Source organism: Pseudorca crassidens, chromosome 3 (assembly GCF_039906515.1).
Source record: "Pseudorca crassidens isolate mPseCra1 chromosome 3, mPseCra1.hap1, whole genome shotgun sequence".
In the NCBI taxonomy this organism is placed as follows: Eukaryota; Metazoa; Chordata; class Mammalia; order Artiodactyla; family Delphinidae; genus Pseudorca; species Pseudorca crassidens.
This window is the reverse complement of record NC_090298.1, coordinates 98,326,032-98,353,702: the sequence shown is the minus strand read 5'-3', so window position 1 is coordinate 98,353,702 and position 27,671 is coordinate 98,326,032. Positions and strand designations below refer to the sequence as shown.

At 39.1% G+C, this 27,671-nt stretch overlaps 2 protein-coding genes across 6 annotated transcripts in view; both read right to left on the bottom strand.

Annotated features, from left to right (window-relative positions):
• Positions 1 to 6,725: 6,725 nt before the first annotated feature.
• Positions 6,726 to 27,671, bottom strand: part of TNFAIP8 (TNF alpha induced protein 8) — a 122,846-nt gene continuing 101,900 nt past the window's right edge. For all 5 annotated transcript variants that reach the window (XM_067731516.1, XM_067731515.1, XM_067731514.1 and 2 more), the window contains exon 2: positions 6,726 to 8,441. In XM_067731516.1, the coding sequence (XP_067587617.1) occupies positions 7,876 to 8,441 (566 nt within the window). In that variant the 3' untranslated portion in view covers positions 6,726 to 7,875. The remainder of the gene's footprint in view (positions 8,442 to 27,671) is intronic.
• DMXL1 (Dmx like 1) overlaps positions 8,372 to 27,671 on the bottom strand; it is a 262,636-nt gene continuing 243,336 nt past the window's right edge. The window contains exon 46 of the mRNA XM_067731511.1: positions 8,372 to 8,441. The gene's annotated coding sequence lies outside the window, so the exon portion shown is untranslated. The remainder of the gene's footprint in view (positions 8,442 to 27,671) is intronic.

The following is a 27,671-nucleotide window of genomic DNA, read 5'->3' as shown; positions in this document are numbered from 1 at the left end:
ATACCACTTATATGTGGAATCTAAAATATGACACAAATGAAACAGAAACAGACATTGAGAACAGACTCATGGTTGCCAAGGGGGAGGGGAGTGGAGGAGGGAAGGAGTGGGAGTTTGGGATTAGCAGATGCAAACCATTATATATAGAATGAATAAACAACAAGGTCCTACTGTATAGCACAGGGAACTCTATTCAATATCCTGGGATAAACCATAATGGAAAAGTATATGAAAAAGAATATTTATGTGTATAACTGAATGATTTTGCAGTACAGCAGAAATTAACACAACACTGTACATCAACTATACGTCAATAAAGTTTAAAAAAAAATCGTTCCTGTTGCTATTTCTCAGATACTCCCAAGAATTAAAATATTAATTAAATGTAAATTAAAATATTACTTCTTAGTTTTCTCTTAGATTCTTCCCCTCAGTATAGTTCGTACTCAATATTTTGCCACAGACTCATTTACAATCATTTTTATTTTGCATGAAAAAAATTTGGCCTGTAAACATTTTTCTTTTACCTGTACACACACACACACACACACACACACATACACACACACACTTACCATTGATTTTGAAAGAGAAATCTGACAGTACTTTGAGCTTATTGCTTTTAAAGCATGCATTTTAAAGCCAGAAAGCCTATGTGAAGCTAACAAAGCCTTGGACACCCCCTCATCCTGGGAATACCAATTTAGTAACTTACCTGTGCATTGTCAGTGTGCCACTACTCAGTGACTCCTCAGGTACAGGAACCAGGTGTTGTTGTGTGGTTCTTAAATGGAAAGGATTAATTTATTGGGCATAGATGGGACTCACATCTTCACATGGACAAGAATGTTGTTATTAAGAGGTCAGCCCATTTCATAATATTATTTCATTATATATACATATAAAAGTATATAATGTTTATAAATAAAAATGTATATAAATGCATATACATGTTCAGTTTGCAGTTAAAACAAACTATTCCATGAAGAACTCCAGACTCCTTAAGTATACTGGTGTCTCTTCTGGAGCCATGAGGGGAAAATAATGATATGGCACCTCATCTCCAAAGATGGGCCCCCAAAACCATTCATCCTAGAATTTGTGCCCTTGTGTAGTCCTTTCTAGACTAAATCGGAACTGGGCCTGCATGCAATAAAGGGATAACTCAGGGGGCTTGGGATGGTCAAACCCTGAACTTTCCAAAGAAAGGACTGACCTTTGACTAGATCCTGGGAGATAATCTCTAAGACCTTGGTATATTCTATCTGATAAGAGTGCCTTTGTATATCTAGGGGCTTAAGCCACAACCAGATAGTTTATATTAACTGTGATTTATGGTAAACACATGTTTTTACTCACCTGGGACTCTGGACAAACCTGTATCAGTTTGACCTCTGGAGGAAAGGGAGACTGAGTAACTAAGGTCAGTCACATGGGCATTCCATGCTTATGTAACGGACCCTTAATAAAAACCCTGAACAACAAGGCTCAGGTCAGCTTCCCTGGTTGGCCACACTTTGTATGTGCTATCACACATCATTGCTGAAACAATTAAGTGTTATCTGTAAAACTCTACTGGCAGAGGACAGCTGGAAGCTTGCACCTGCTTTCTCTTGGACTCTGCTCTATGCTCCTGTTTCTTTTGCTGATTTTAATCTGTAACCTTTCACTGTAGTAAATCTTAACTGTGAGTATAATTGCTTTTCGGAGTTCTCTCCTTCCAGAGAAGCTTCAGACCTGAAGGCAGTCCTGAGGATCCTACACATAGCCTGTAACTTGCTTAAACCAGTAGAATGAGGCAGAAGTGACACTATGCCTCTTCTGAGCATATGCCTGAAGAAGGCCTGGAAACTTCTGCCCCTGCTCTTAGGGATGCCCTGAGTAACAGTAAGTAGAGATCCCAGCAAGAGGAGAGGCCCAGACCCTTCAGGGGCACAGTCAAATCTCTGGAAGACATCAGTCCCAGCCACCATCTGACTGCAGCCACATAACACCCCAACAAAGGCGACTGCCCAGTCAAGTCCGGTCAACTGACAGAACCATAACAAAATAGTTATTGTTTTAAACTGCGACACTTTGGGGTGGCTTGTTAGGTAGCACTAGATAACTAAAACCAGCAGGAATGATAAAATAATTGGAGAGATTCAGAATCTAATTGGCTAAGAGATCATACATAAGTAACTGTCAGAAACTATTACCCAACCCAAAACAATTTTCTAAATTTAAAGCAAGAAACAATTTTTAAAGGGGACTAGGATTTAATAAAATTCTCTCAGGTTGCAGAAGTCTACTGTTCATTTTATTTTGGGTTCAGGCTTATTTTCATAGCTTAGGTAAACAATACCTTACACAGGAATAGTCTTCAGGAGGTTTCAAAGCCCTTCATGTTTTGTTTAATTTTATCCTTAAAATGAGTCTGTAAGGTAGTTGATTTTATCCAAACTTTAGAGATAAGGCACGAGAGCTCCCTGGCAGACAAGGAACTGGAAACACTGTTTCAGCTGCTCCAGCGCGCACCCTATGTACGGCTGCCGGGCTCCCCCTGGCCACCTTCAAGTGAGTCCCCAAGAGGAAAAGATGCCAAGCTACTGACACACAGTGTTTGAAAATACTATGGGACATTTCCACTCATGGATTTCACTGCACGTCACTCCAGTGACTATTTCAGCAAGCTAAAAATGTGCCTCCTTGGTCATGAGAACACAAAAATCCATATGATTAGGGAACAGTAATAATGCTGGCACTTTTATCGAATCATCAGCAAGTCCTCTTCTAGGACATTAAATGTCTTATACATATTTGTAATTTGCTTGAAAACAGGCAAAACAAGTGGTCTTAAAAGAGAGCTGACAAGTCACTTAGGACGGGCTCTTGCTCGTCTGATAAAAGCCCACTTCCAGGAAAATGGAACCTGGGCTTGTTATAAAACGTCAATCATCCCAGATAATGGTGACCATCTAGGTAAGTAAACTCAAGAGTTTTCACTTCCATGCCTTGTGTTTAAACCTCACATCAGGCAGTTTTAAATGACTTCATCCATCTGTAAGCTTTTAAATGGAAAAACCAAAGTACAAAGAAGTATATTGTTTTGGATCATTCTGCGAATCAAAACACATACTTTAAAAAATCAAATATTCTTTCCTTCTGTTAAGAACAAACCCCAAGTGCCTTATCAGCCACCTTATTCCACGAGGCAGAAATAACAATTATGCAGCTGCTCCTGGGGAAGGCAGAGAATTTCCTTGACCACCCATGAAGGAAGATGAGGGGCCTTATCCATTGGCTGGCTACTCTTACAAAGACTGCATGGAAATTTGGTGGACACAGAGCACAATGCTCTATACTTGAGAACATTTTCCAAGGCACAGATGTTTTTCTCTTAACTGTGAACGCTGGCTGACTTGTCTGTCTGTATCCTTTTTCAGGGCTCAGCAGACAGGATGTCTTTGGAGAGGTTTGTCCTCTATAACTCGGGGCTGATGTTCCTTGCTAGATGGAAAACACATCTTTGGCTAGACAGACATGAATCAATATTACACAAAAATATTTCCATTTTGGGAAATTCACTGAGATAAAAGTGTCTTTCTGGCTCTGGGCACACACAAGTAACCATCAGGACACCTCAGTAAAAGAGAAAATGGATTTTCAATAGTTTGCCATGAGAGTGATATGTGATTATAAGCTCCTATATATATTCCTACTGTCGTATTTTATTTTATATTTTTAAAATTTATTTATTTATTTATTTTTGGCTGCATTAGGTCTTTGTTGCTCCACACGGGCTTTCTCTAGTTGTGGCAAGCGAGGAGCTACTCTTCATTGCAGTGGGCACACTCCTCATTGCCGTGGCTTCTCTTGTTACAGAGCATGGGCTCTAGGTGCACGGGCTTCAGTAGTTGTGGCGTATGGGCTCAGTAGTTGTGGTTCATGGGCTCAGTAGTTGTGGCGCCCTGGCTCAGGTGCTCCGCAGCATGTGGGATCTTCCCAGACCACGGCTCAAACCTGTGTTCCCTGCATTGGCAGGCAGATTCTTAACTACTGTGCCACTAGGGAAGTCCCTACTGTCCTATTTTAGAAGGAAAAAGTTAACTCATTTTTCTGGTTAGTGCCTCAGTAATTTTATTAGGGGGTTTCTATAAAGACTTTAATTGAATCACAGTAAGGAAAATTATTTCAGAGCTAGGACAAAATTTTATCTGTCATAAACAGCACTGAGTACTAAAACCTGCTTTGAGTTTAACAAATTACATAGAAGCTTTACATCCATGAATGCAATAGACCAAGTAAAACAGTGATTTTTCAAACATTGCAAAGCTCAACTAATTTAGATAATGCCAGTTTGGAAATGCAAGATTGGCTAAAAATGTAAAAATATTATACATACTATTAACATGCTAATTTTGTTCTATGAGGATATTTTCATTTCCTAGCAATTAAATAGCACTTAACTTTTTATTACAAATATTTCATCATATGGATAGGCACACTCATCTTTCATTTATTATTTGTCAAGGTCAGTATGCTAAATTATAACTTAGGTGCTTTCATCAAGTATCTCAAGGATAAATTAAAATTCTCAGTAAAAATCCAATTGATATGTACAGAGCACAAAAAGTGTTATTTTAATCCTTTAGTGGGGAGGAACCCACCAGAAAGTTTAAGTTTTCTGTTTTTTTAAGTATTAAGATGGTGGGAGAAAAAGAACTTTCCAGGTAATTATGAATAAGTGATACTGATATACAACACCAAAAAAAAATGCATTATTTCTGTACCATTAAAGTTCCTAACACTTGTTCTTCTTTTAAACTAACTTTGAGTTCTATATGAAAGGTCTAATAAGCAGAAAAACACAAGACTTACTCAGATATTTCCAGCCTCTAAACCTGGAAAATAATGTTGAAGTTTTAAATCGATGCCATGCCTTTTCTGGGGAACTGGAGAAGTGGTGAACTTCTGCTTGTCTTGGTTGCATGCACACAGAGCGCCTTGTGCATCCACAGAAAGACCACCCGGGGGGAGAGGCACACTGTACTGCAGGGGTCAGTGTTCAAAGTCATCGTTAATTGGGAACACCTTGAATTGAAGTTCCAGAAGGGACAGAAATTTGAGCCATGAGATGCCCCCAAATTAGGAGCCATGTTGAAAACTTCATAAGATGTCTTTGTATAAAACCATACCCAGATCTTTAGAGAATAGCTCAGACCTGTGTGATTTAAATACCTTCTAAAATGCCACTATGTGAAAATCCATTTCAGAAGCACACTGCCCACTCTTCTCTGAACTAACGATGTTTCTAGAATTGCTTTTATATATACCATCATTAAATGAAAATAAGCTTTTCTTAATATCCTGGTTTTGACACAGGTGCTATGTGACCTCAAGCAAATTCCCTAATTTCTCTTGCCTTAGTTTCCTCATCTGTAAAACGGTGAAGGTTGTGGCGGGGATTAAATGAGTTACTGTGCCTGGCACATAATATCTACTCTGTAATGTCAGTTGTTAACACTAGAATTATCACTCACCTATTATATTAACTCATAATGCTTGCAGAGAAGCCATCATCAAAAAATTTTAAAAACCAATTATAATACAATTCATGATTTTTTTCCAAAATGTAAAAAGACTCATTTTTTCATAAGACCCTAAAATGACTGTGAACTTGGCTCAAAATTATCTATCCTAAGCACATGTGCATTCTTTCCAGCTTTCCACCCCAAATAAATTCATGCACAAGGGGAGTCCTGTTGCATCAGAAATGAACTTGCTGATCAAGACTGTCACTGATCCTTCTGAGGCATGCCTTCCAGGTACAGGATTGGGGAGGAGATGGGTTCCCTCCAGAAGATGATGCTGAGAGAGGGAAGCAAATAGGCTTTCCTCCTTCAGGATATTCCTCACTGCCTTCCTTCTGTGTGAAATTAAGGACTGCCCTTCCCCTCCCCCATGCACATCTGACTGCTAGTCTGAAGGCACAACTCTATGATCCAAAAGGGCCCAGACTGATCTAAGTTTATTCCTAGGTCCTCTCTCTCTGGTTGGTCCTGTCTATAGCTAGAGATGAGCAAGAAGCACTCACCAACTGCCCGAGCACTGTTTTCCGCACTCCCTCTGCTGAGGGAATCTGGTAGAGTAGAATGCACCAGATCAATAGCTTCCACAGAACACAGGTTAGGTTTTCCCAAGTGAGGAAAGCAGAGCTGGTCAAGAAAGGCTGCTAAACTAAATTTAGAAGCTATTTAGCAGGCTCTGAAGCTAGACAGATCAATTCTGCAATCACTATGCTATTGCTAACTTACAGTGGTCACCTACCGGCCCTGGGAAGTGAAGATAGTAATTTCAGTTCAAGTCCTGGTGTCAGGATTTAATATCAAACAGGGAGATACTCTTTGCCTCTGCTGCTTGACTCAGATAAGCACATGAGGGTCCCAGAGAAAGTTACCACCTCCTTTAGGCTGTAGTGATCTCAACCTCTGGAATATTTAGTTGTAGGGCCTTTCCTGGTGAGCTATTATTTTAACATCAGTATTCTGGGAGGCAGGCAAATTCAAGGCAAAAGAGTACACTAAATCACAGACAGAGTGACATTGCAAATATTTAGCACTGGTGACTGAGTCTGTTATTTCCTAGGTGATATAGTTGGCCAGCAGGTTTCTTTTTTACAAAATAAGCAACTGCTTACTTTATCATTCACACATAAAATTATGTAGAAACAACACACAAACTGCTTGGAATGCAAATATTCTTTGGTTTACTCATCAAAATAGCAAATAACAAAATAGCAAAAACCTTATCAGTTAAATAAAAAAGTGACATTCTTTATTTACCTATCAAACCTTACTAAACATTGAAATGCATTCATTTTCGTTCCCATGTTCTTCTGGCAATATCCTGTCTTCCCTTTTGCCTTTCATCCCCCTAAATTAAATTATTCTGATGGGCTCGTCTCTAAGGTAAAGATTGTTTTATCATTCTTAAAACCACTTACTTTTTATTGTCCCAATATCGGGAATGATCTAGATTTCCTCTTTGTCTCTTACATTTAAAACAGGTATGAAAAATGGAGATTCCATCAGCACATTTTCAAGATGACGTAAGTTAAGCCCTCAGCAAGCATTTCAAGGCAATGGTATGCCATTTTGGGGAATTTTCATGTTTTGGAAAGTATTACTGTTGGTACTGAAAAACAGGACTCGATTCCAGAAGCATAGTCTTATGTTAGACATTATTCATAATGTCAAATACAATTGGTTTCTACAATATTGATTGCAGAGAAGCAGTTTTCTATTTTTCTGAAGGTTCAATTTGACTGCCTTAATTCTTGAATCTTAATTCTTAATTAAGACGGAATTCTTGAATGTCAGTGACAAAGTCTTCAACAAAAGATTTTTTAACAAAAGGTAAACGTGAAAATGGAATTGTTTCAAAAGGAGAAATGACAGTAAGAGAGAGCTCTTGGCTTTTTAAAAGAGGTACACATACATAGTAAGGAATAAAGATGAATCAAAATACACAATTCTGTACATGACAGAAATATCCAATGTGCCACCAACATAACAACTGCCCTAAAAAAGATGTCTTGAGGTTTGGAGCCACACGTATCTTTCTTTATATAACTCTATATTTGCATCACGCAACCATACATCTTCCCGTGATCTGCTAACCGCTGGGAAGCTTTTTACCAGAATATTTGGCAATATGCTTTGCTTCAAATAAAACAAGCCTCATAAAACATTAGCATTAATGTCTGACAACTGAATTGGGCAAAGTCTTTCTGAAATATGTGTAATCTTTAAAACATTATTTTTTTTTCTTCATAAATCAGCAGTGCTCCATCTTCAAATAAATCACGAGCAGTCACAATCTCAACTCACATGCTCATATGTTCTCTTCATCTAACATTTTGTTGATGCCATCACACAGTTTTTGTAAGTGGGGTTTAAAACTTCCGAAGGGATTATACAAGGCAGCCAAGAAATCACAATCTGAAAAATGATCAAAGACATTATTAACCCGTCCATGTGACTTGGCGGTGAGGTGACGCTGGATGACCTGGTGGAGCATCTCTCTACACTCATTTAACAGCCTGGATAACACATTCCGGTCAAAGGTGAAATCCACCTGATGGAAACTGACCACGGTCATAGCAAGTTGATGAACTTTCTTCTTGAATTTCTCCATCAGTGCTAGCTCATCTTGGTTAAACTGATTATTCCTGTAAAGAATGGCCAGCTTGATGACTGTTTTGATGAGGTTTTTGATGATCTTCTCTGCCTCCTTCTTGTTCTGGGTGTACTCCTTGGTCACCCTGTAGAGCTCATCCAGCACCTCGCTGCTCGTGTCATCGATTAAGGTGGTAGCGACGGATTTGGATGCCATTTTACCCAAGATCTTCTTTTGTGCCTGAACGGCCAGGTTTTTGGAATTAAAGACATCTGTGGCCACTAAAAACAAAGGGGAGGAGGAGGATAAAAATTCAGTAAATATCAGCAAGAGAAGCAAATTAAAAATCTCATTGGAAGGAGTATTTTCCTTCCCATTTTCCCACTCTACGGTTTGCCTCCCATCTACTGACATTAGTTTCTGTTCAGAAAAGAACTAAAATAATTTTCCTACATTTTGGGGAATTAGGTTCTCATTGGTGAAATTAATGGGTGGTTGTGCATAATCTTTAAGGTTTTTTGGCAATTCAAGTGTTTTACACCTTCTGCTTTGTAGCCAATACATTGTTTAGAAGTTTAAGGGCTCTGGGGGTGGGGGTGGGGGAGGGATAAATCAGGAGCTTGGGATTAACATATACACCCCACTATATATAAAATAGATAACCAACAAGGACCTACTGTATAGCACAGGGAACTCTACTCAGTATTCCATAATAATATGGGAAAAAAATCTGAAAAGGAATTAATATATGTCTATGTATAACTGAGTCACTTTGCTACACACCTGGAACTAATACAACACTGTAAATCAACTATAGTCCAATAAAATTTTTAAAAATGCTAAAATTAAAAAAAAAACAAGTTAAAAAAAACAAAAATTGAGTTAAAGGGCTCTGATTATAAAGATAGTATGTCTCAAGAGGCAGTAAGTTTTTATGTTATTTTTCCCTAGTTTTAATTTTATAAGAATTACATAAGGAATATAAAATCAACTCTACAATAGTTCTCTGAGCAACAGTAACCAAGAATGATTTATAGAAACCCATTTAAATGTAAGAGGAATAAATGACAAAGCCGTGATATTGAGTAAATTGACAAATTCATGGAAGCTAATCAAAAGGAAAGCCCTGCTTTATAGTCCAAAATTTGCAAAAAGTCAAATTTCCCAAGACATTGGTCAGCACTTACCAGTTTGATCAACCTAACCACCCTGAATTTCAACTCCCCAAAGCTGAGTGTTGGAAAGAAATATTCCTTGGAGAGCTTATTGTCACTTGCTATTTCTAATGAATGGCCATTGTGACCTTTAAATTTTTCTACGATTTGAGAAAAAAAACCCTACTGTATGAACTAATGAAACGTGCCACATGAACAACATACTTTGAAAAAGCAGATGCTTAGAGTTCACTTTTGAACTCACTGATTAAATTATCGTAATTTAGACAGAGATTTAAGACACAAAAAATAAGAGCTGTATATATTAAATATTAATGAGACCCTATGTGATGCTCTTAACTTACAGCCAGTCAGTGAAGATGCTCAATAAATGTTCATTCCCTAAACCAAGTTTAGTTTTTCTCCAAAATCCTCTCCCACTCTGCGTATACTGCTTCACTACAACTGTGCTTTCTCCCTCTTCTCCTAGGTGCCTGGGTGTTGGAAAGCAGTCATTCAGTAATGAAAGATGAAAGGCTTAAAAATACAGATATGTAGGAATGAGTCAGGGCATCATTGATATTATTAGAAATAATTACGAAATTATTTCTAGTTTGGACAGGTTGGCAACATTAGAAAACAAAAAGGTAGCCGCTCCCAAATCCAGGCTGGGAAGGTACATAAGAGATTAACTCCCTCAATGTGGAACTGCCATGTCAGATTTGAAATTTGGGCCAAAGTAGCTCATGGTATATAGTACAGGTAGCCGCCAAGTGATTCCTAATGACCAGGATGTCATTCAGAACTGTACACGGCCATACACCCTGCAAGAAAATCTTGATCGAACTAGAAATGGTGCCCTCACAAATGTTGATATTTAAACTTGTGAAACATGAACTGAAACTGCAGAAGAACTGAAATTGTTTTTGAGAAAGAAAAGGAAAGTGAAAGAGCACAAGAAATAGCCAACTTGACATAGAAAGTTTCCAAGCTTTTTAATACTTTCATCATTTAAGCAGCAGTCCATTTCTATTCCTACTCTCCAATAGTTTGCAAGAGTGTATGGCTTTACACTAAAGAATTTATGTCAAAATGAACGGCACATGTGTAGTTATTTAATATTAATATTACCATATTAAGACCAGGGACCATCTTCCATGACTCAACTTAAGACACGGACCTCTACAAATAATAAACCTTATTTATATAGGAAGGGATACCCCCAAATTTTCAGATACACAGTAACCAACTAGGATTTCAGGAATTTATTTTATATAAAGTTGAAAGTTTATTGTTTTTAATTGACTAGAGTGTGGCACAGTCTACAAACATCCCATCTGGGATTTACTGCAATGCCTATTAAATGGCGATACCGTACATTGTGAAATAATCGAAACCAGAGGGAGATGGGTTCGAAAGATTCCCCTGTGCTCCTTTTTTCCAAGGCTGGACTTGCAAGTTCGTATGTCTTTTAAACTAGTTTTCTTATTAAATCTAAATTTCCCATGTAATTGCAAGCATAAAGACAAAATGACTCTATGGTGTAGCGCTTTAACTTCTCGCAAGAGAAAGGCGGCTGCCAACTAAGCAAGATCATTCTCCATTTACTAGGAACCCAAACTAAACCAGGACAGAGAAGTTGACCTCTGAGGCTTTCACATTTGTTTCAATGGAACTTCAAACCCTGTTCTAGAAACGCAGCAACAGCTTCATACTTTCATTTTATCCTTTGGATTATATCCAGTACAGTCATCTTTGAAAATGAGGATGAAACTCTTTCTCCCCCTCCTCAGGGAAGACATGCATGCAGTAGATTTCTTTCCTAGCATTAGTGAAGGCTTTTTCAGAGCCAACTGGGAGCTGTGGCTGAGAGCTGCTGGCCAGGACTGTGTGGTCTGTGATCATGAAATATGATTATTTTTTTCTTGCAAATTAACTGCCTTTGGCCATTCCTGCTCAGGCTTGTTTGTCAGTTCCACATCCTCCACTAGATCGATTAAATGTCTGGTGTATCTCACAGCTAGTCCTGGACCAAGTTTTTCTCCTTCACAGTCCTCACCCCTGTGTGATCTCAACCACTTCCATGGCTTCAGATATCACCCATGTGCCAATGACTCCCACAGTTATAACTCAGCCTCGACCTCCTTTCCGGACTCATTTTGCAAATGCACTCAAGGTTTTTCTTTTCCTTGGCTATTTTGCAGGCATCGCAAATATACCATGTCCAAAACTGAATCCTCGATTCCCTCCTGCCCCCAAAGGGCTCCTCCTCCATTCTTTACTATCTTAATTAATAGCATCCCTTCCATCCTGTGCTCAAGTCAGAGACCTGGGAGTCGTCCACTATACCATCCCCTCCCTTACCCAGTCCATTACCAAGTTCTTTCCATCCTACCTTCCTCCAATTCTCTAAATTCTATCCAATTCCCTCCATCTCCATGGACAACAGCCCAGTCCAAGCCCCTTTCCAATCGCTTCCAATGTAGTAGCCAGGGTTTTTAAAAATGGAAATTAGAAAATGATGCTTCACTTAAATTCTTTGCTAACCATTGCACTTCCTTGTTCCTGAAATCCTCATCATTTGCTTACATTTTCATTGTCTGCCTTCCTTTAATAGAATGTAAGCACTTTGAGAGCAGAAGTTGTAAATCTTATTCACTGTGTCGTCCCCTGGACCTACAAGGGTGCCTGGTACACGGCACTTGTGACAGAAGCAGGAGTCAACTGCCCCCCTCTCTTCACTATACTTAAATACTTCTCTGTGAAAACATGCTGACCTGCAAAATGAGAGTTCTAAATACATATGTGGGTGTTTGTTTGTTTGTTTTAAAAGCTAGAGAAACAGATATTTGCTTTACCTGGTTAAATATGTGGTTTTCTTCCTTTGAAGTGTACCTCAGAGTGTGGTTTCTCTTACTGTCATAAATCAGTTCCTTTAAAGAGGAAAGATTTAGCAATCCAAGTGTCCATCAACAGATGAATGGATAGAGAAGATGTGGTATATGTACACAATGGAATATTACTCCACCATAAAAATAATGAAACACTGCCATTTGCAGCAACATGGATGGACCTAGAGATTATCATACTAAGTGAAGTCAGACAGAGAAAGATGAATATCATAAGGTATCACTTATATGTGGAATCTAAAAAAAAATGATATAAATGAATTTATTTATAAAACAGAAATAGACTCACAGACATAGAAAATAAACTTATGGTTACCAGAGGGGATGGGGGGGGAGATAAATTAGGAGTTTGGGATTAACATATACACACTACTATGTATAAAAGAGATAAACAACAAGGACCTGCTGTATAGCACAGGGAACTATATTCAATGTCTTATAACAACCTATAATGGAAAATAATCTGACATATATATATATATATACATATAACTGAATTATTGTACTGTACACTTGAAGCTAACACAACACTGTAAATTAACTATAATTTAAAAACTGCAAATGTAAAAAAAATAAAGAGGAAAGATTTATTATGTACAATGAGAAAACATCAAAGGACAGTAATACAAATATTTAGCATAAAAGCAGGGTACAGTGGTTCTGACTTGAGCTACAGTGGAAGATTAAACACAGGCCCACCTCTCCCTCTGTCTGGATCTATGATGAAAAACACATAACCAAAGGTATGCCCAGGAAGCAACTAAGATGTATGAATAGGAGATGTTCTCAAGGAAGAAAGTGCTGGAAGTACTGATTCACTTGTGTTTAAAAATATACATGTACGCTATTGACTAATGAAAAATGATACCTTATATCAAAAACATACAAAGGATTACCACTACATCAAAACCATTTAAGACTGTTTTCAGAAACATATGTGAATGTGATTTGACATCTACTTATCTCACTGTCCCTCCTCTATGTCTTTACATCGCCTTTCTTGGCTTAATCAGTCCATTTCAGCAACGTTTGCTGTAAGGCAAACTGATATTTAGGGAATCCTGCTTTTAGCATCAACAATTATAAATCTGGAGATAAACACTGATGTCAAAGTTATAATGACCCTGTATAAAAGAAAAAAAGTGCTTAGAATAGGGGGAAAAACCCCCAAACCTTTTCATGACATTAATTAATGATAAACTATAGTTCTCTGAAATTAACAAGAATTACCCATAATATTACCCCAGTTAAGAAAATGCTAATATAGTGAAGTACTCAAGTCACTTTCTTTACAACCTCACCATCAAATACATAATTTTTCACCCATCAAATTTGTTATACTTGGAACTTTTAAACGGTGACTACAGATGCACATATATGTCATTGCTAATTCTTGCCTAGTTAAAATTTGATCCAGTGGGCCCAGTAGTAGGAAGGATGGAAAAGAAAACAATTTGAAGAGCACGACTGGCTGTTTTGGTCTGTTAGTAAAAGTTCTTTAAACAAATATATAAAACCTTAGCTCTCTTGCATTTGAATTACTCCAAATCTAAATGGGGCTTAGTAAAAAGACAGCTTTGGGGATAAGAATGGAGCCATAACCAACAGTAAACACTGTCACAAGAAGTTAAACAGCTAAGAGTTGACCCCCCTACATTGGGATTTGGTAGTGCTCCAGGAGAAAAGCAAGGAATTGTTGGGACACTGCTGATATATGTGTGACACTAGCCTCCACACTCAAAAATTCCAAAGTGGGAAATTCAACAGGATAGAGAAGAAACAAAAAACCAAAAAGAAAAAAGAAAGAGAGTGAGGGGTGGGGAGAGGGCCATATCAGCAGAAGCAGCAGAGATTCAAACTATGAGAGGGGCTGACCCTGGAAGGACCAGAAGAAATGACCATGGCAGCAAGCTGGAGGCAATCTTATCCAGAGAGAAAAAGACAAGTGCCGGGACCCTTAACCCCCAATCGCCCTCAGGTCACAGATGGAGACTCTGACACAAAAGAACATTGTCTTGAGAAAAATCAATACATCTAAGGTCCTTGACCTGATGGCGAATGCAAATTTGGGTGTGTATGCATTTTCCTGATCCCAAGTGGTTGAAAACCAATGGTATGCCTCATCACAGGGACAAGCTAAGTCATTCACTCTGTGTCTCCTACCACCTTCAGAAAAGTACATGCTCATTTAAAAAGTCAACATATTAAAGAAGACAAATGTCAAGGAAGGTGGTGACTTTAAAAAGGGCTGAAAAAGAAAAAAAAAATCACTGGATGGTTTTCAATGGAGTACTGGGAATTATAAAGCACCCCCTTGCAGCCTCCTTTCCTTGTTCTTTACGTAGCTATTTCACAACTCCGTAAGTAAATCTGGTAGTGCAAATGGCTCTTTTCCACAGAGATACAAATAAATTCTGTCTAGTGAAGGTGCAATTGCTCATTTTCTTGTCTGCCTGTGTTACACTTGGCATTCTCCTTTAAAACGATTATAAGAGCTTACTGTTCCTCATTAGTTAACGAGTTAAGTAAAATCTTCGGCATGTCCCTTTTGTATTTTTATGAGACTCATGAGTTGATCTTCTTAAAAACATACCTTTTAACACATATTACGATTTTTTCATCAAAACCATATAAAGTAAAACAAAACAAACCAAAACAAAACTGCAGTCTATATAACCCTTTAGTGAGAACTAGTACATGTTTCCTGCAGCAACTAATTTCCCCAGGGTCCTGGAAAAGAAGAGTGTACTTATAAAAGTCAAATATTCCGTAGCTGATGGTTCCATGAACTGCCATACTGCTCAGGCATATTACTGAGACTCAGTTTCCCCATCTACAAGATGGGACTAATGATCCCCACCTCTTGGAGTGGTTGCAAAGATAAATGGACATGGAGCACAGAGGAGGATCTCACAGAATATCCATCACTGAACAGCTTTCTCCACAGGTTTGTTTAAAGAAGTCAACAAATTAAACTTCAAATACCTTCTGAGGTTCTCTGGTACTGAATGACATTCGGTGAAAATTAATCAACCCCTTCCGGAAGTAACATGGAGCTTAGAAATGCAAAATGCCAGACGATTGTGTGAAAACAAAGACCTCACACGGTTTAGTGAATAACGAGTTATAGATCCTTTCCGTGATGACATTAAAAAAACTAAAATATATTAAAATTTCCTTTATCGGGGAATTTCTCTTTTTCTTAGGTGTTGAATCTGTTGTTAGCAATAGATTCAGTACCACAAGGACTGTGATAGGTAACACAAGTGTATTTTGTCTAGAGAAAACTGGCCCCAGGAGAACAGAATTGAAGCACCCCACAAAAAGACAAACAGTATCAGCGTCCATACAAAGCTGTGCAAGAGAGGAAACAATGTAAAGGAAGTGGGCCACATATAAAGCCAAAGTGAAAGTCCACGGAGGCCAACAAGATTACTCCATAAAGTCCTAGCTTCTCCCCCAGACTTCCCAAAGCTTCCCAGAGAACTAGAGACCCAAAGGCAGGGCTTCCTGCCAAGTAAGCATGGACGGAAACAAAAGATCAAGGTCGAGAGTCCTGGGTTGTAGACTTGGGTGCAATTTAATTTCTTTGAATCTGTTTTCTCATCTGCTAAGTAGGGCATCATTTCAAGGTGGTATGGCTTAAGTGAGAGTTACTGAGTTACAAATCAGAAAACCCCCAGCAGCGTGCTGGGCTCATGACGACAGACCACAAATGCACACTGAGTTTTGCTCCCTTATTGAATACACTTGAGATAGAGAAGCAGGAATTCAAATCCAATATTTACACACACTGTATTCTTTCTACTCGTTTCTCTTTATATCTTCTATTTTCCAAATTTGTAGACAAGAGGAATTATGTCCTAAAGAAAACACTACGAAGGCTTTTCCCCGTGTGACCTTGGGCTGTTTTTGTTGCTTGAATTCTAGAATCTTTTCATCACGATTTTGGGTTCAACTGTGTGTCTTTCATTCCTGTGGCTTACTTTTGTGATGATTTTGAAATTGAAAATGTCATTTCCTAAGTTTCAACACCTTTAACGTCATATTAGACTCCATCTCTGCTTTTTTTTTTTTGGTTAATTTGCTCCAGGAATCATGTTGACTCCTTGACTGCTTTCTGAAAGGCATAAACTCTGACAAGATATCCCTGCTGCCTCTAGGTGCACTAATACCAGGATTGGAAGAAAGTTTGATGATATTTATATGAAGTGGCACGGAATGTCAGTCTTGTAAATATTAGAAAAGAGGTTACAGGAATAGAAATGAATTTTGTGGCTACTCAGAGTGAGAGGTTTACAGTCATAAGAACCCACTGGCTAGCCACCATATTTTGAACTTATACTACATTATCCCCAGAACTGCCTAGAACATGCATCATCTTATTGAAATTTCACAAAAATCCCAAGAGGGAGGTTGTCATTATCCCCATTTACAGATACAGTAACGGAGGCCCAGAGAAATTAAGTTGCTCTCTCAAAGCCATACAGTCAGTAAGTGGAAGAGAGGAACTTGATCCCAGATATGTCCAATTCCAAGCTATTCTCTTAAGAATTATGTTACAACACACAAGCATAAAAAAAGCTCTCTCGAAGTATGAGAAGACCTAATAATATTTGACTAAGTGAAGTGAAATAAAAGAAAAAAAAAAGAGAGCAGGTCTCCCTTGGAGGAAAGACATGGATTCCATAAGGTAGATCAACCCAGCTGGGCTTGAAATAGCCTGTATTTCCAGGAAAAACTCAGAATAGTTTTAAAACATTGAAAAATATAATTAAAAAGAATAATATGCTTACGTTACTCAAAAGCCGGAGTGTAAATATTTAAAGTGAGAAGTCTCTCTCAGCTTTGCCACCACTACACAGTAATGATGTCAACCACTGCTGCCCAGAGGTAACAACTAGTTTTAGACTTTTGGTATCCTTTCAGATTTGCTGTCTCTGCTGCATAGATAAGCATATATATGAACAGATAGATTCTGAGCAAGGTGAAGAAGTCTTAAAGGCTTGCAATTCTTAAGAAATGCTACTTTTGAGTGATGAGAGACTATAAACTGGGTAATTCCAGTTTATGGAATTCTATAACTCCTTGCACGACTCTGACATAAAATGGTGAGATGCCAGAGGCACATGGCTATTACCTTTGTTCCCATACATGTGGTAGCAATAAGAGTCCTTCAGTGAGTGAGGAGAAGGTAGTAAGTATGAAACAGAGGTCTTTATTTAATTGGGGGAGGGTGAAGTTATGATTAGAGCAATTGTGCAGAGTTTATCATCCAAATGGGAGCCCTTCGAAAAGGGCACTGTTAGTAGTTACACTATGACAACAAATCTGTGATTGTTCCAGCAGGTAAATGTAAGTGGTCACTAAAGACTACTTAACTACTCAGGCACTAAAGACACTCAAGACTAAATAAGAAAGGGTCAAAAGTAAGGGTTACCCAAATATTCAGGACCTGAGAAATTTCTTGGGAACCCCACAAGAGCACTAGCCAGCTTTTATTCCGAATTATGTTAAAAACAACAAAAACCTAATTCTTCAAGAAGTTAAGAGTCTTAAGTAGGGGGTGGCAGGGGTGATTCCCTCGAGCTAAATACATTTGGGAAACGGGGTATACAAAGGTCCCATTTGAGTTGCAAAAAATGTACTAATAATCTTAGAGGTCTTGAGGATTAGTGCAGTAAAGTAACATTTTAACTTTACCTACCCAAGTTTTCCAACCTAACTTCTCAGACGACCCATTAACAAATTTGTAGGATAAGGTCAGTGAAAATTATTGGCTAACAAACTGACTTGAGTTCTTGCTAGCCCTCTGGAACGGATTCACAATTGTCTTGTGCAAAGAGAGTCAGGCAAAGCCAGGTAATGTGGTGACTGTGAACGTGGGCTCCAGAGGCACACCGTCTGGGTCAGAAGCCTGGTTCTGCCACTGAGTGCCCGTGTCCCGGGGGCTAATGACCTAACCTCTCTGTGCCTCAGTATCCCCATATGCAAATGAGGATACCTGAGGTTGTTATGAAGATTAAATGAGAATAATCCATATAAAGTGCTTAGGATAGTGCCAGATATTTAAAAATTGCATCAGTTAACATGAACTATTATTACTGTTGTCGTTAATGTTGTCATCCTGATTCTTAAGGTAGATATTGTAGAAGATCGGCTGGTATGGGATGATCGAGTCTTGTGATCATGACTTGTGAAACAGGAGTGAGGAAAGAAGAGAGGACATTAATCTGAAGACACGAATCATTCAACAAAACTTCTGAGTGTTTATAATGTTGTGGTTTCAGAGATAAACGACCGATCCTTTCTCTCCAGTTCTCTCCGGACACTCAGTTTAATGTGGCATTGGGGTGCGGGGCAGATGAGCACACAGCTTGGCAGAATCCTAAAAGTGACGGTAGCAAAGAGAGGGAATGATAATTTTGCTCAAAGGGGTGATGGAGGGAAACTAGGTTTGCAGAAGGTTTCACAAGTGGAGACTGACCCAGGAGGTTGCCTTAAAAGAAAAAGAAGACTCTGCTTTACAGAAATAAATGTGACTGCATTCCAGAGCTGACCTACAGAATTCCTACAGGCGAGTTAGGGATTAAAAATTCTGCCCAGCAGCGTACCTATCTATATGTTAGAAACCCAAGGATGCACGTGGGTCCTATGGATTTTAGAGAAACTTTAAACACAAACTATGTATAGCTTGTTGTCGAGGCCCAGGAAAACTTACTACAAAGGTACTCAGTTTGCGAGAAAGCACTGGCAGGGAGAGGACAGATACAGCAGGTACTCGGGCAGCATTCTCCGTGGCAAGGCCCACGTGCATCAGAAGGGACTGGAGCTTTCTTTGAAATGCAGATTGTCAGAGCCACTGAATCAGAATCCTCAGGACTGCAGTCTAAGAAGCTGGAAGAAGCACCCTGATGGATGGTTCTGAGGGAGAGTAAAGTTGGAGGACCCCTACTCTGAGGTGTACTCCTACAACGCTGTACTTTACAATTTTCCAATAGACACACTTTGGCCATGAAGACATGCTCTAAGTAGCCTATGAACAGATGTAACTCCCCACTCAATTTTTTTTTCACCCAAAACTAGACGTGAGCTTGTGCACAGAATGCAGAGAAAATGTTCTCAGAATACAGCTTATTATATTAAAGCCTCAAAGAGAATAGAAAAGTTAGTCTCTTTAAATGATACTTTAACCAAAATTTGAACAGGGCCTAATAATTCTATCACTAAGCTTCATATGGGTTTGAAATTAAATAAAAATATCCTACATGTGTTTATACCAAACTGACTTTAGTGAACTATTCTTTTTCTTTTTAAATTAAATGAACCCTTCCTTATTTATTACATTGGATTAGGATACCATATATTTTTCTTGAAGACTTTTCAATTAAGCTGGGTTTATTTACATATTTTCTTGAGGACATGAAGCCTTTCCATTGTTGATATAAATCAAGCTTCCACCAGATTGTGGAGGAAAATCCTCTAAACAAGCTCCACGATTTTCTACACTTTTCCACTCCCTAAGTTCTCGCATCCTGCCAGAGGCCCTGGCTCCGGATGAATATTTATATTCACGCCGGGCTTCGAAAACCAGTAACAGACTTTAAAAGCCAACACACTGGAGTGCAGTTTAATTATCGAACCAGCCCCTAAAACTGGCATCGATGGTCAACACACCCTGTCTGGTCTCCTGGCCCTATAACGAAGACAAGCAGACAGTCAAATTAGAGCTGACATTTGCATGGCACTCCACAGTATGCAAAATATTTGCACTATAACACTTCCATGTGTTTATGAAAGGGTTTCTTCTGGTTTCATCCTCTTATTATTATTTAACCCTGAAGAAGCAGATGAGAGAACTGACGCTTAGCAGTCAAGGGACTTGTCCAAGGGCACTGAATGGGGGCAGAGCCGAGGTACATGGCAGCCAACTATGGTGCATGGCTGCTCTGTAAGAAAAGTGAATTTTCTATCAAATGCTGTGATGTTCCTGAGCCAGCTGCATAATCCCACTTTTTAGAGCTTATCTGCTCCCCAAGATAAAGCAACTCCTTGAACCAAAAAATAAGGAGGATGGGTCTCACACATCAGAGAAGAGAAAAAAAAATAAAGAAAATAAAAATTATGTGTCCACCCTGCTCCATTCCTGAAAAAGTCCTGCTCGTCCTTTAAGGCTCAGTTTAAACACCACCACTTCCAAGAAGGTTTTCCAAATCCAGCGGGGACGTAATCTCCCAAATCCAAAGAAAAGAATAAAGTGTTCCCTCTTCTAATGTATTTTCTGCCTCGTGGGAGAATTAAATTCCTATCTTATCTTACTTGATTATAATCCTTGACAACTAAGGTACCACTCTATTCATCTCTCTATTCTTCAAAGTGCATAACACCTGCCCTCCAGCTACCATGGAGTGAAACAAACCCCACTGCTCTAATCTGCTTCCATGGAACCTATCACTATCTTCTCCGGCAATTCATGAAGATGTGTCAGGAAATCAATTCAATTTCATATATCTAGAGCTTAACAAACAAATTTACTTATCCTCCGTGGACAATATGCATTTTCTTTTCTTTTTTTTGTCTACTGCTTTTCTCCCCTGTCCTTTGCCAGAACATACAGAATGACCAGCCACTTTTGTTTGGCGAAGTGACCATATTTAGCTAACTCAATCCCTACAGCAAATGTTCTGGAATTTTTCATGAAAATATCCCAAAGCCATCTGTTTGAGTATTTTAGGAGCAGTGACTTCTTGGCCTCAGCTTGGGCATCTGTCAAATATGCATCCTGGCATAGCCTCCCCACATTCTTGACAAAACCTTTCCGCAATAACTGTATGAAAAGGTTAAGCTGGTCCAGCATTTTATAGCCATGTCAAGCCCTAAGAGGCCAGACCCCATTAAAGGTAAGCAAATGGTAAGATGCGATCTGCTGGGCCTTAAAGTGAACTATCTCATTCCAAGTATCAAGATACACTGAAGCTCTAAAACTCCAGGAGATAACCTTGAAAAAAGAAAACCCAGTGTGCTTACAGCCGGCTACCTCCAGTGTGGCACTCAGGTTCTTTGTAAAGTGGTTTCTACCCCTCTTTCTAACCTTTTCTCCCTGCTCTTAATGCTCAGGTATCCTCCATTGTTTTATTTAGATCAGGATGCCTTGTAGAGGTTGTAACCTGGACACCCCGTTGTTTGGCCTGTACAGTGTTGTATTCATCTTAGAGTTAGTGGTCCACGTTTTAAAAAATTTAACCTCAAAATCTGTGTTTTTGATTATTATTATTATTATTTTTTTAATAATCATAAGATCTGACCAAAACGGGCCCACATTCCCACACGGCAACCGTGGTCTTGAGGTAAGTTGTGGCTGCCGCCTTTAGAAGGAGAACACACTGCCTAGTTTACCACAGGTCCTCCCTGGCCATCACCACCTAGTTACATTCAGCTCCCGGGCTCGGCAACCATTTGTGTGGATGACTTCTCCTTAAAGAAATAAATGGGACTACATTTCAGAGCCAACCCTACGGAACTCCTATGGGCTCTTTGGAATTAGAATTCTGCCCCGCAGTGTACCTGTATGTCAGAAACAGAATGGCATGTGCAAGTCCCACGGATTTTAGAAATAATTTAAACCTAAATTATGTGTGGTCAGTGAGTGTCTACGGAAGGTCTGCTGGGTAAAAAGGTAGGAAGGTTAAGAGTAATAATAATTTGTTTTCGTAACACTTGTTATTTAGTCACAGGCATCAAAATCTCCCCCTAATTTCTACAGAATGTGTTCGCTGAGTCTCAGAGAGGTGGTGAATTTGCCAAATTTCTAAATATCCTGGGAGAAGTGGAACTTGGAGTTTCCATACCAGTTTGGAGCGCTACACAGTAAACAGACTTTTAGCAGAAAAGCCTTCTCCCAGTCAGTCACTCATTCATTCACTTAACACATTTTTTACTCAGCACCAAAATGCCTGCTCTCAAGAAGCACAGATTCTAGTAGAGGGAAACCTAAGACACAAAAACCTAAGACACATTAAACAATGTGTATAAACAGGTCAAATAGTGGCAGGGGGCTAGAAAAAAGTAAAGAGAGTGTGTGTGTTTTTGCTGGGGGGCGGGGTAGTGAGGAGACTGGGGGTGAGGGGGAGACTATGCTATTTTATCCCTGCTATTTTAGTCAGGGAAGGCCTTTCTGGAAAGGTGACATTCGAGCAGAAACTTGAAGGAAGCAAGGGGGAGCCATCTTGGGTGAAATCCTATCCATTCCTCAATGATCCTTCCCAAATATATCTTCCTTGAAGGCTTTATTGACTAACCCTGTCAGAAACGTTCTATCCTCTCTCACTCTTTTTGCAAACTGCTTTACATCATAATTATTTGCTTCCATTTTCCCTGAAAGTAAAATCTTTGTGATTGGTTATAATTTATTATGTATTCCTTGCCACAATAAATGCTCAATTAATCTTTAAAATGTATCTGCTGGGTCAAAAAGATTCCCAGGTTGTTCTGGGGGAACAGGAAGCCAGGGGAGGAGTGAGAAAAGAGTACTGGTTTTTTATAAGACATAAGAAACTATAAATGAATTATTTTAATTAGGTATCATATCTCAAATACTTTAATTAAGTAGCATATCTCAAATACTTAATTAGGTAGCATACCTCAAATATCATATCTCAAATTTACCTAAGAAACGATTATTGCAATATAATCCTTTGGAAAAAATTTATTCTAAATGAGTCCATTCATAACTTAAGATAGGCATCCAAAAAAAAAAAAAGTCATCTTTTGATAACACTTGAAACTGGTAAAAATTACTGAATAACCCACACTCTGCAGAGATGAGATAATTCTGTTTTTCAGAGAGATGTTGCTTTTTTAAGATTAAAAAAGGCATTTTTTAAGGATATATTCATAAGAAACTGGAAATTTAAAAAGGCATAAACTCTATCTTTCTTTGCTAGTTTGTTAAATAAAAAGTTGAAAATTAAGTTAGGGTTATAATATAAAAATCTTAAGTTTTCTATTTTGTCCTTATTGAAATTGGCTAACTTCAAATTATGTTTAGAATTAAAAATAATAAAGCCGAACAGTTTTGTTAAAATAATCATAATTCTTTCATGTTGAGTCATACTTGGTATATTAAACTCATTTTTCCATTAAAGAAAATAACTAAAAAAGGTCATTATAGTCAATCTCTTTTAAGAACTAAAAATCGTTTCCCTAAGTACATTAACTTGCTGTCTTAGAGATGGATTACTTCCCTAATGGTAGATATTTGGGTAAAATAAACTTTGGCAAATGACGTAACCAATCAATTTTACCACCAGTTGCCAAATAACAACAAAATAAATCACTTCTCTGAAACACTTTGGCAGCGCCCACCTTTCTGTAGTTTTGTCTTTCCACCCACTCACTCAGTGCTCCAGAATTAAGGCCACCATCCCACCTCTCCCCATTTCTGTCACCAGTCCTACTTTTAGAGATGGAAGAAGCCATGGAGACCACAGGCGGAAAACAGAGGCCCAGAGGTTAATGCAGGGTTACAATATGACCCCCATTAACTCCTGGTCGCTGGCTTCCCTGGGGAAAGGTGGTTTGGGATTATCAAAAGTAGCAAAGAGTAATTCCTCCATTTAAAACAGAGCTTACAAACTTTGGGCTGGCAACACATTTTGGTTGGACCCCATAATTTTTTTTTCTTTTTAAAACCGAGATAAAATTCATATCACATGAAAATCACCATTGTAGGGCTTCCCTGGTGGCGCAGTGGTTCAGAGTCCGCCTGCCGATGCAGGCGACACAGGTTTGTGCCCCGGTCCGGGAAGATCCCACATGCCGCGGAGTGGCTAGGCCCGTGAGCCATGGCCACTGAGCCTGTGTGTCGGGAGCCTGTGCTCCACAACGGGAGAGGCCACAACAGTGAGAGGTCCGCGTAACGCAAAAAAAAAAAAAAAAAAAAAAAAAAAATCACCATTGTAACCATCTCAAAAGGATAAAACTCAGTGATTTTTATTATATTCACAATGGGCAACAATCATCACTATCTAATCCCAGAACACTCCATCAACCCCAAAATGGGCCCTCATAATGTTTCAATTTTGTTTTTCTAATTAGTAAAAACCATGTAAAAGTTGGGAGCATTGACCTAAAAATTCACATTTCCCATTTCTCAAGAAAAATCTGACCTTCTGGTAACATTTGGGGGCAGGGGGTACAAGGGAGTAAGAAACAGGTCCTGTCCAGTTAACCACCTGGCCACACGCCCACAGAGGCCAGGAAATGAGCCAAGACCTGTGAGTTAGCCACCCCTGCTTTAAAGGCTCAGGGACTCAAATCCTTCTGAATCACTTTTCAGACCTGGGTGTGACTCTGGCAGTGATTCCAAAGCGCTCGCAGCCCTCTGTTCCCCTAGCTGGCAATCAAGCTGAGCAAGAAGACTTCCTAGTTCTGACTTGTCAACACATCTCTAGGCTTCCACCACCTTCTCCTCCAAATGCCTTGCATTTTCCACCCCAGCATATTTGCTGAAATCTCTCTCTTCACTGAAAAAGCCATCCTGTGTGTACCTGAGCAGCACTCTAAACCCTCATCCTTTGAGCACCACTGTCACAACTTGCCTTTGCTTTTTTTTTTTTTTTTTTTTTGCGTTACGCGGGCCTCTCAGTGTTGTGGCCTCTCCCGTTGCGGAGCACAGGCTCCGGACGCGCAGGCTCAGCGGCCATGGCTCACGGGCCTAGCCGCTCCGCAGCATGTGGGATCTTCCCGGACCGGGACACGAACCCGTGTTCCCTGCATCGGCAGGCGGACTCTCAACCACTGCGCCACCAGGGAAGCCCAGTTTATTGTATTTTTTAGATTCCACATATAACTGATAACATACAGTATTTGTCTTTCTCTGCCTGACTTATTTCACTTAGCATACAGTCCATCTGTGTTGCTGCAAATACTTGCCTTTGTTTTCTACTTACTATCTGTATTTTATTTCCCTCTGGTTATTTGTTATTGAAAAAAATTTATTTATCAAAGGAACCATATACACAATGTGAATGGAAACTGCTACTCCTCCCCTAAATATACCATAATCATAAAAATCATTAAAAATTTGTTAAATCAAAAAAAATTTGTTAAATCATAAAAATTATTTCAATGAGGAAAAAAAAACCCATTACTGTTCATTTCTAGCCAGATATCGCTGTCTGCCAAAGGCCATGAGCCCCATGTCTAACTGCGTGGCACAAAAGGGGTGAGTCAGTGTGAATAAGGTGGCAAAAGTCACACAGCCCCAAAAAGGCATTCTCTGGGAATGATGTAAAGGATTCCAAGGGAGCTGAAAGGGACTAATCGTCTTGTAAAGTTACTGAAGATGATCTTACTCTGTGCCTGGGGCCTCCTAAAATCATTTACCGTACCGCCACGGTACAGCCACCACATTTTGGGAAATCCTGTCCAAAGCTTCCTGCCAATGCATTCATCTCAACAGTTGTGCCTCAGAGGTCTCGGCCACGGATAGCCCTTCCTGAACCTCTCTAACCCGGATGTGGCATCCCCCTTGTATGTACTTCCTCGTGTACATGTCTGACATCTTCTCCGGACTGAAAGGCCCTCAAGGACAGAGACAGGTCTTCCATACTACATAATCTTCTCTGGTGAAAGCTACTGGCATTAACCTACACCTGGTCAGATTCGTGGCATATGCCTGTCTTGACATCCCCAGCGAGGAGAGTTTTGAAGTGACTTTAAAAAATTGCAAACCAGTTTCTAAATGAACTAAAACATGTCCTAATAGATAAAGTGCCCAATATGGTGAAAGACACAGGGATAAATAACTGCATACCTTTGCTTTCTTAAATTTAAGGATTTTATAAAGCACTGAATACAATTACTATTGGTGTGCTAAGTAAGAGCTATCCTATTTAGGTCAGGTTTTGTTTTAAAGGTAAGGAAGTGTGCCTAGCAGGCTGGGAAGGGGGTAGGTGTCTAGGCTTTGTTTCTGGGGTGGACAGAGGGGTTGAGCACCTTCTGTGATGACTCCGGGTGTCACACATGCCCAGAAAGAATCGGTTCACACTACCTGGCTCAACTTGATAAAAAGACACAGGACAAAGATTTCCACAGGCAAATAAAAGCAGTGTCTACTAACCTAACATTAAATATATATATATATATATATATATATATATATATATATATATATATATATATATATATAGGGAGAGAGAGAGAGAGAGACAATTTGTGATGCTCAATTTGTACTTTTATGGTATCCAGATTAATCTAAAAGATTGGAGGCCTTATAAGATCAGTACACACGGTGCACATGATGCTCATTTATAAGGCTAGAAATAAAATTTTCTGAGTCAAATGATTAGCAAGTTTTATGATCATATCTTTGTTCTTGGGAAATATTCCTGATCATATCTAGTGGTTATTTTATATTGATAAATAATAGAACCTCCAATTAAAGCATTGTTTCTATGGAGAAAGACAATCTACTTTTTTTGAAATTTTCTTTTTCATATGATTTCTAATACCCTCAGTCCTGCAAAAATAGAAGATATCTTAGAAGAATAATGTTGAATTTATCTCTAAGGTGAGACAATGTAAATTGTAAAGATTACATGCTTAGGAAAAAGATGAATCAAGTCTTTAGAATGTATGATTTGAGTCAGTTTCTAAATCTGAAAATTAAATCTATCCTAACCGAAAAGTTTCCCCCTTGAACTAATCTCCTGTTAATTTTCAATTCATGTCATTCAGTCTACTCCTGCTTTGAAAAGGATGGTGAGGGGAGTTAACAAATTTGCCAGAAACAATGGCTTTTCCTCTTACATTTTCAGCATCCTTTTTTTTTTTTTTTGGCTGTGTTGGGTCTTCGTTGCTGTGCGCAGGCTTCCTCTAGTTGCGGTGAGTGGGGACTACTCTTTGTTGCAGTGTGTGGGCTCTAGGCACATGGGCTTCAGTAGTTGTGGCATGCGGGCTCAGTAGTTGTGGCTTGCGGGCTCTAGAGCACAGGCTCAGTAGTTGTGGTGCACGAGCTTAGTTGCTCCGTGGCATGTGGGATCTTCCCAGACCAGGGTTCAAACCCGTGTCCCCTGCATTGGCAGGTGGATTCTTAACCACTGCGCCACCAGGGGAGCCCCTTTCAGCATCCATTTTTAATGCCATTTGTTGATCTTAGAATGAAGGAAACAGATGCTACTGTTGGACATGAAATGTCATCTCATACAGTACTTTTAAGCTGTCAGCTGTACAGTTAGTCTTTATTTAGGCAATGGACAAGTGCTTCTCTGTACCTCTATTTCCCTGAAACATACAAATACACAAATGCCAGAACTCCGCCCACTTTCCAATGCAGGGCATGATCTATAGGAAATATCCAAAATGAATTCTGCCATATTTTCCCTGTTGACAAATCAAAATGAACTCTTTTTCCACTACATACTACAGAATAAAATAAAACCATATG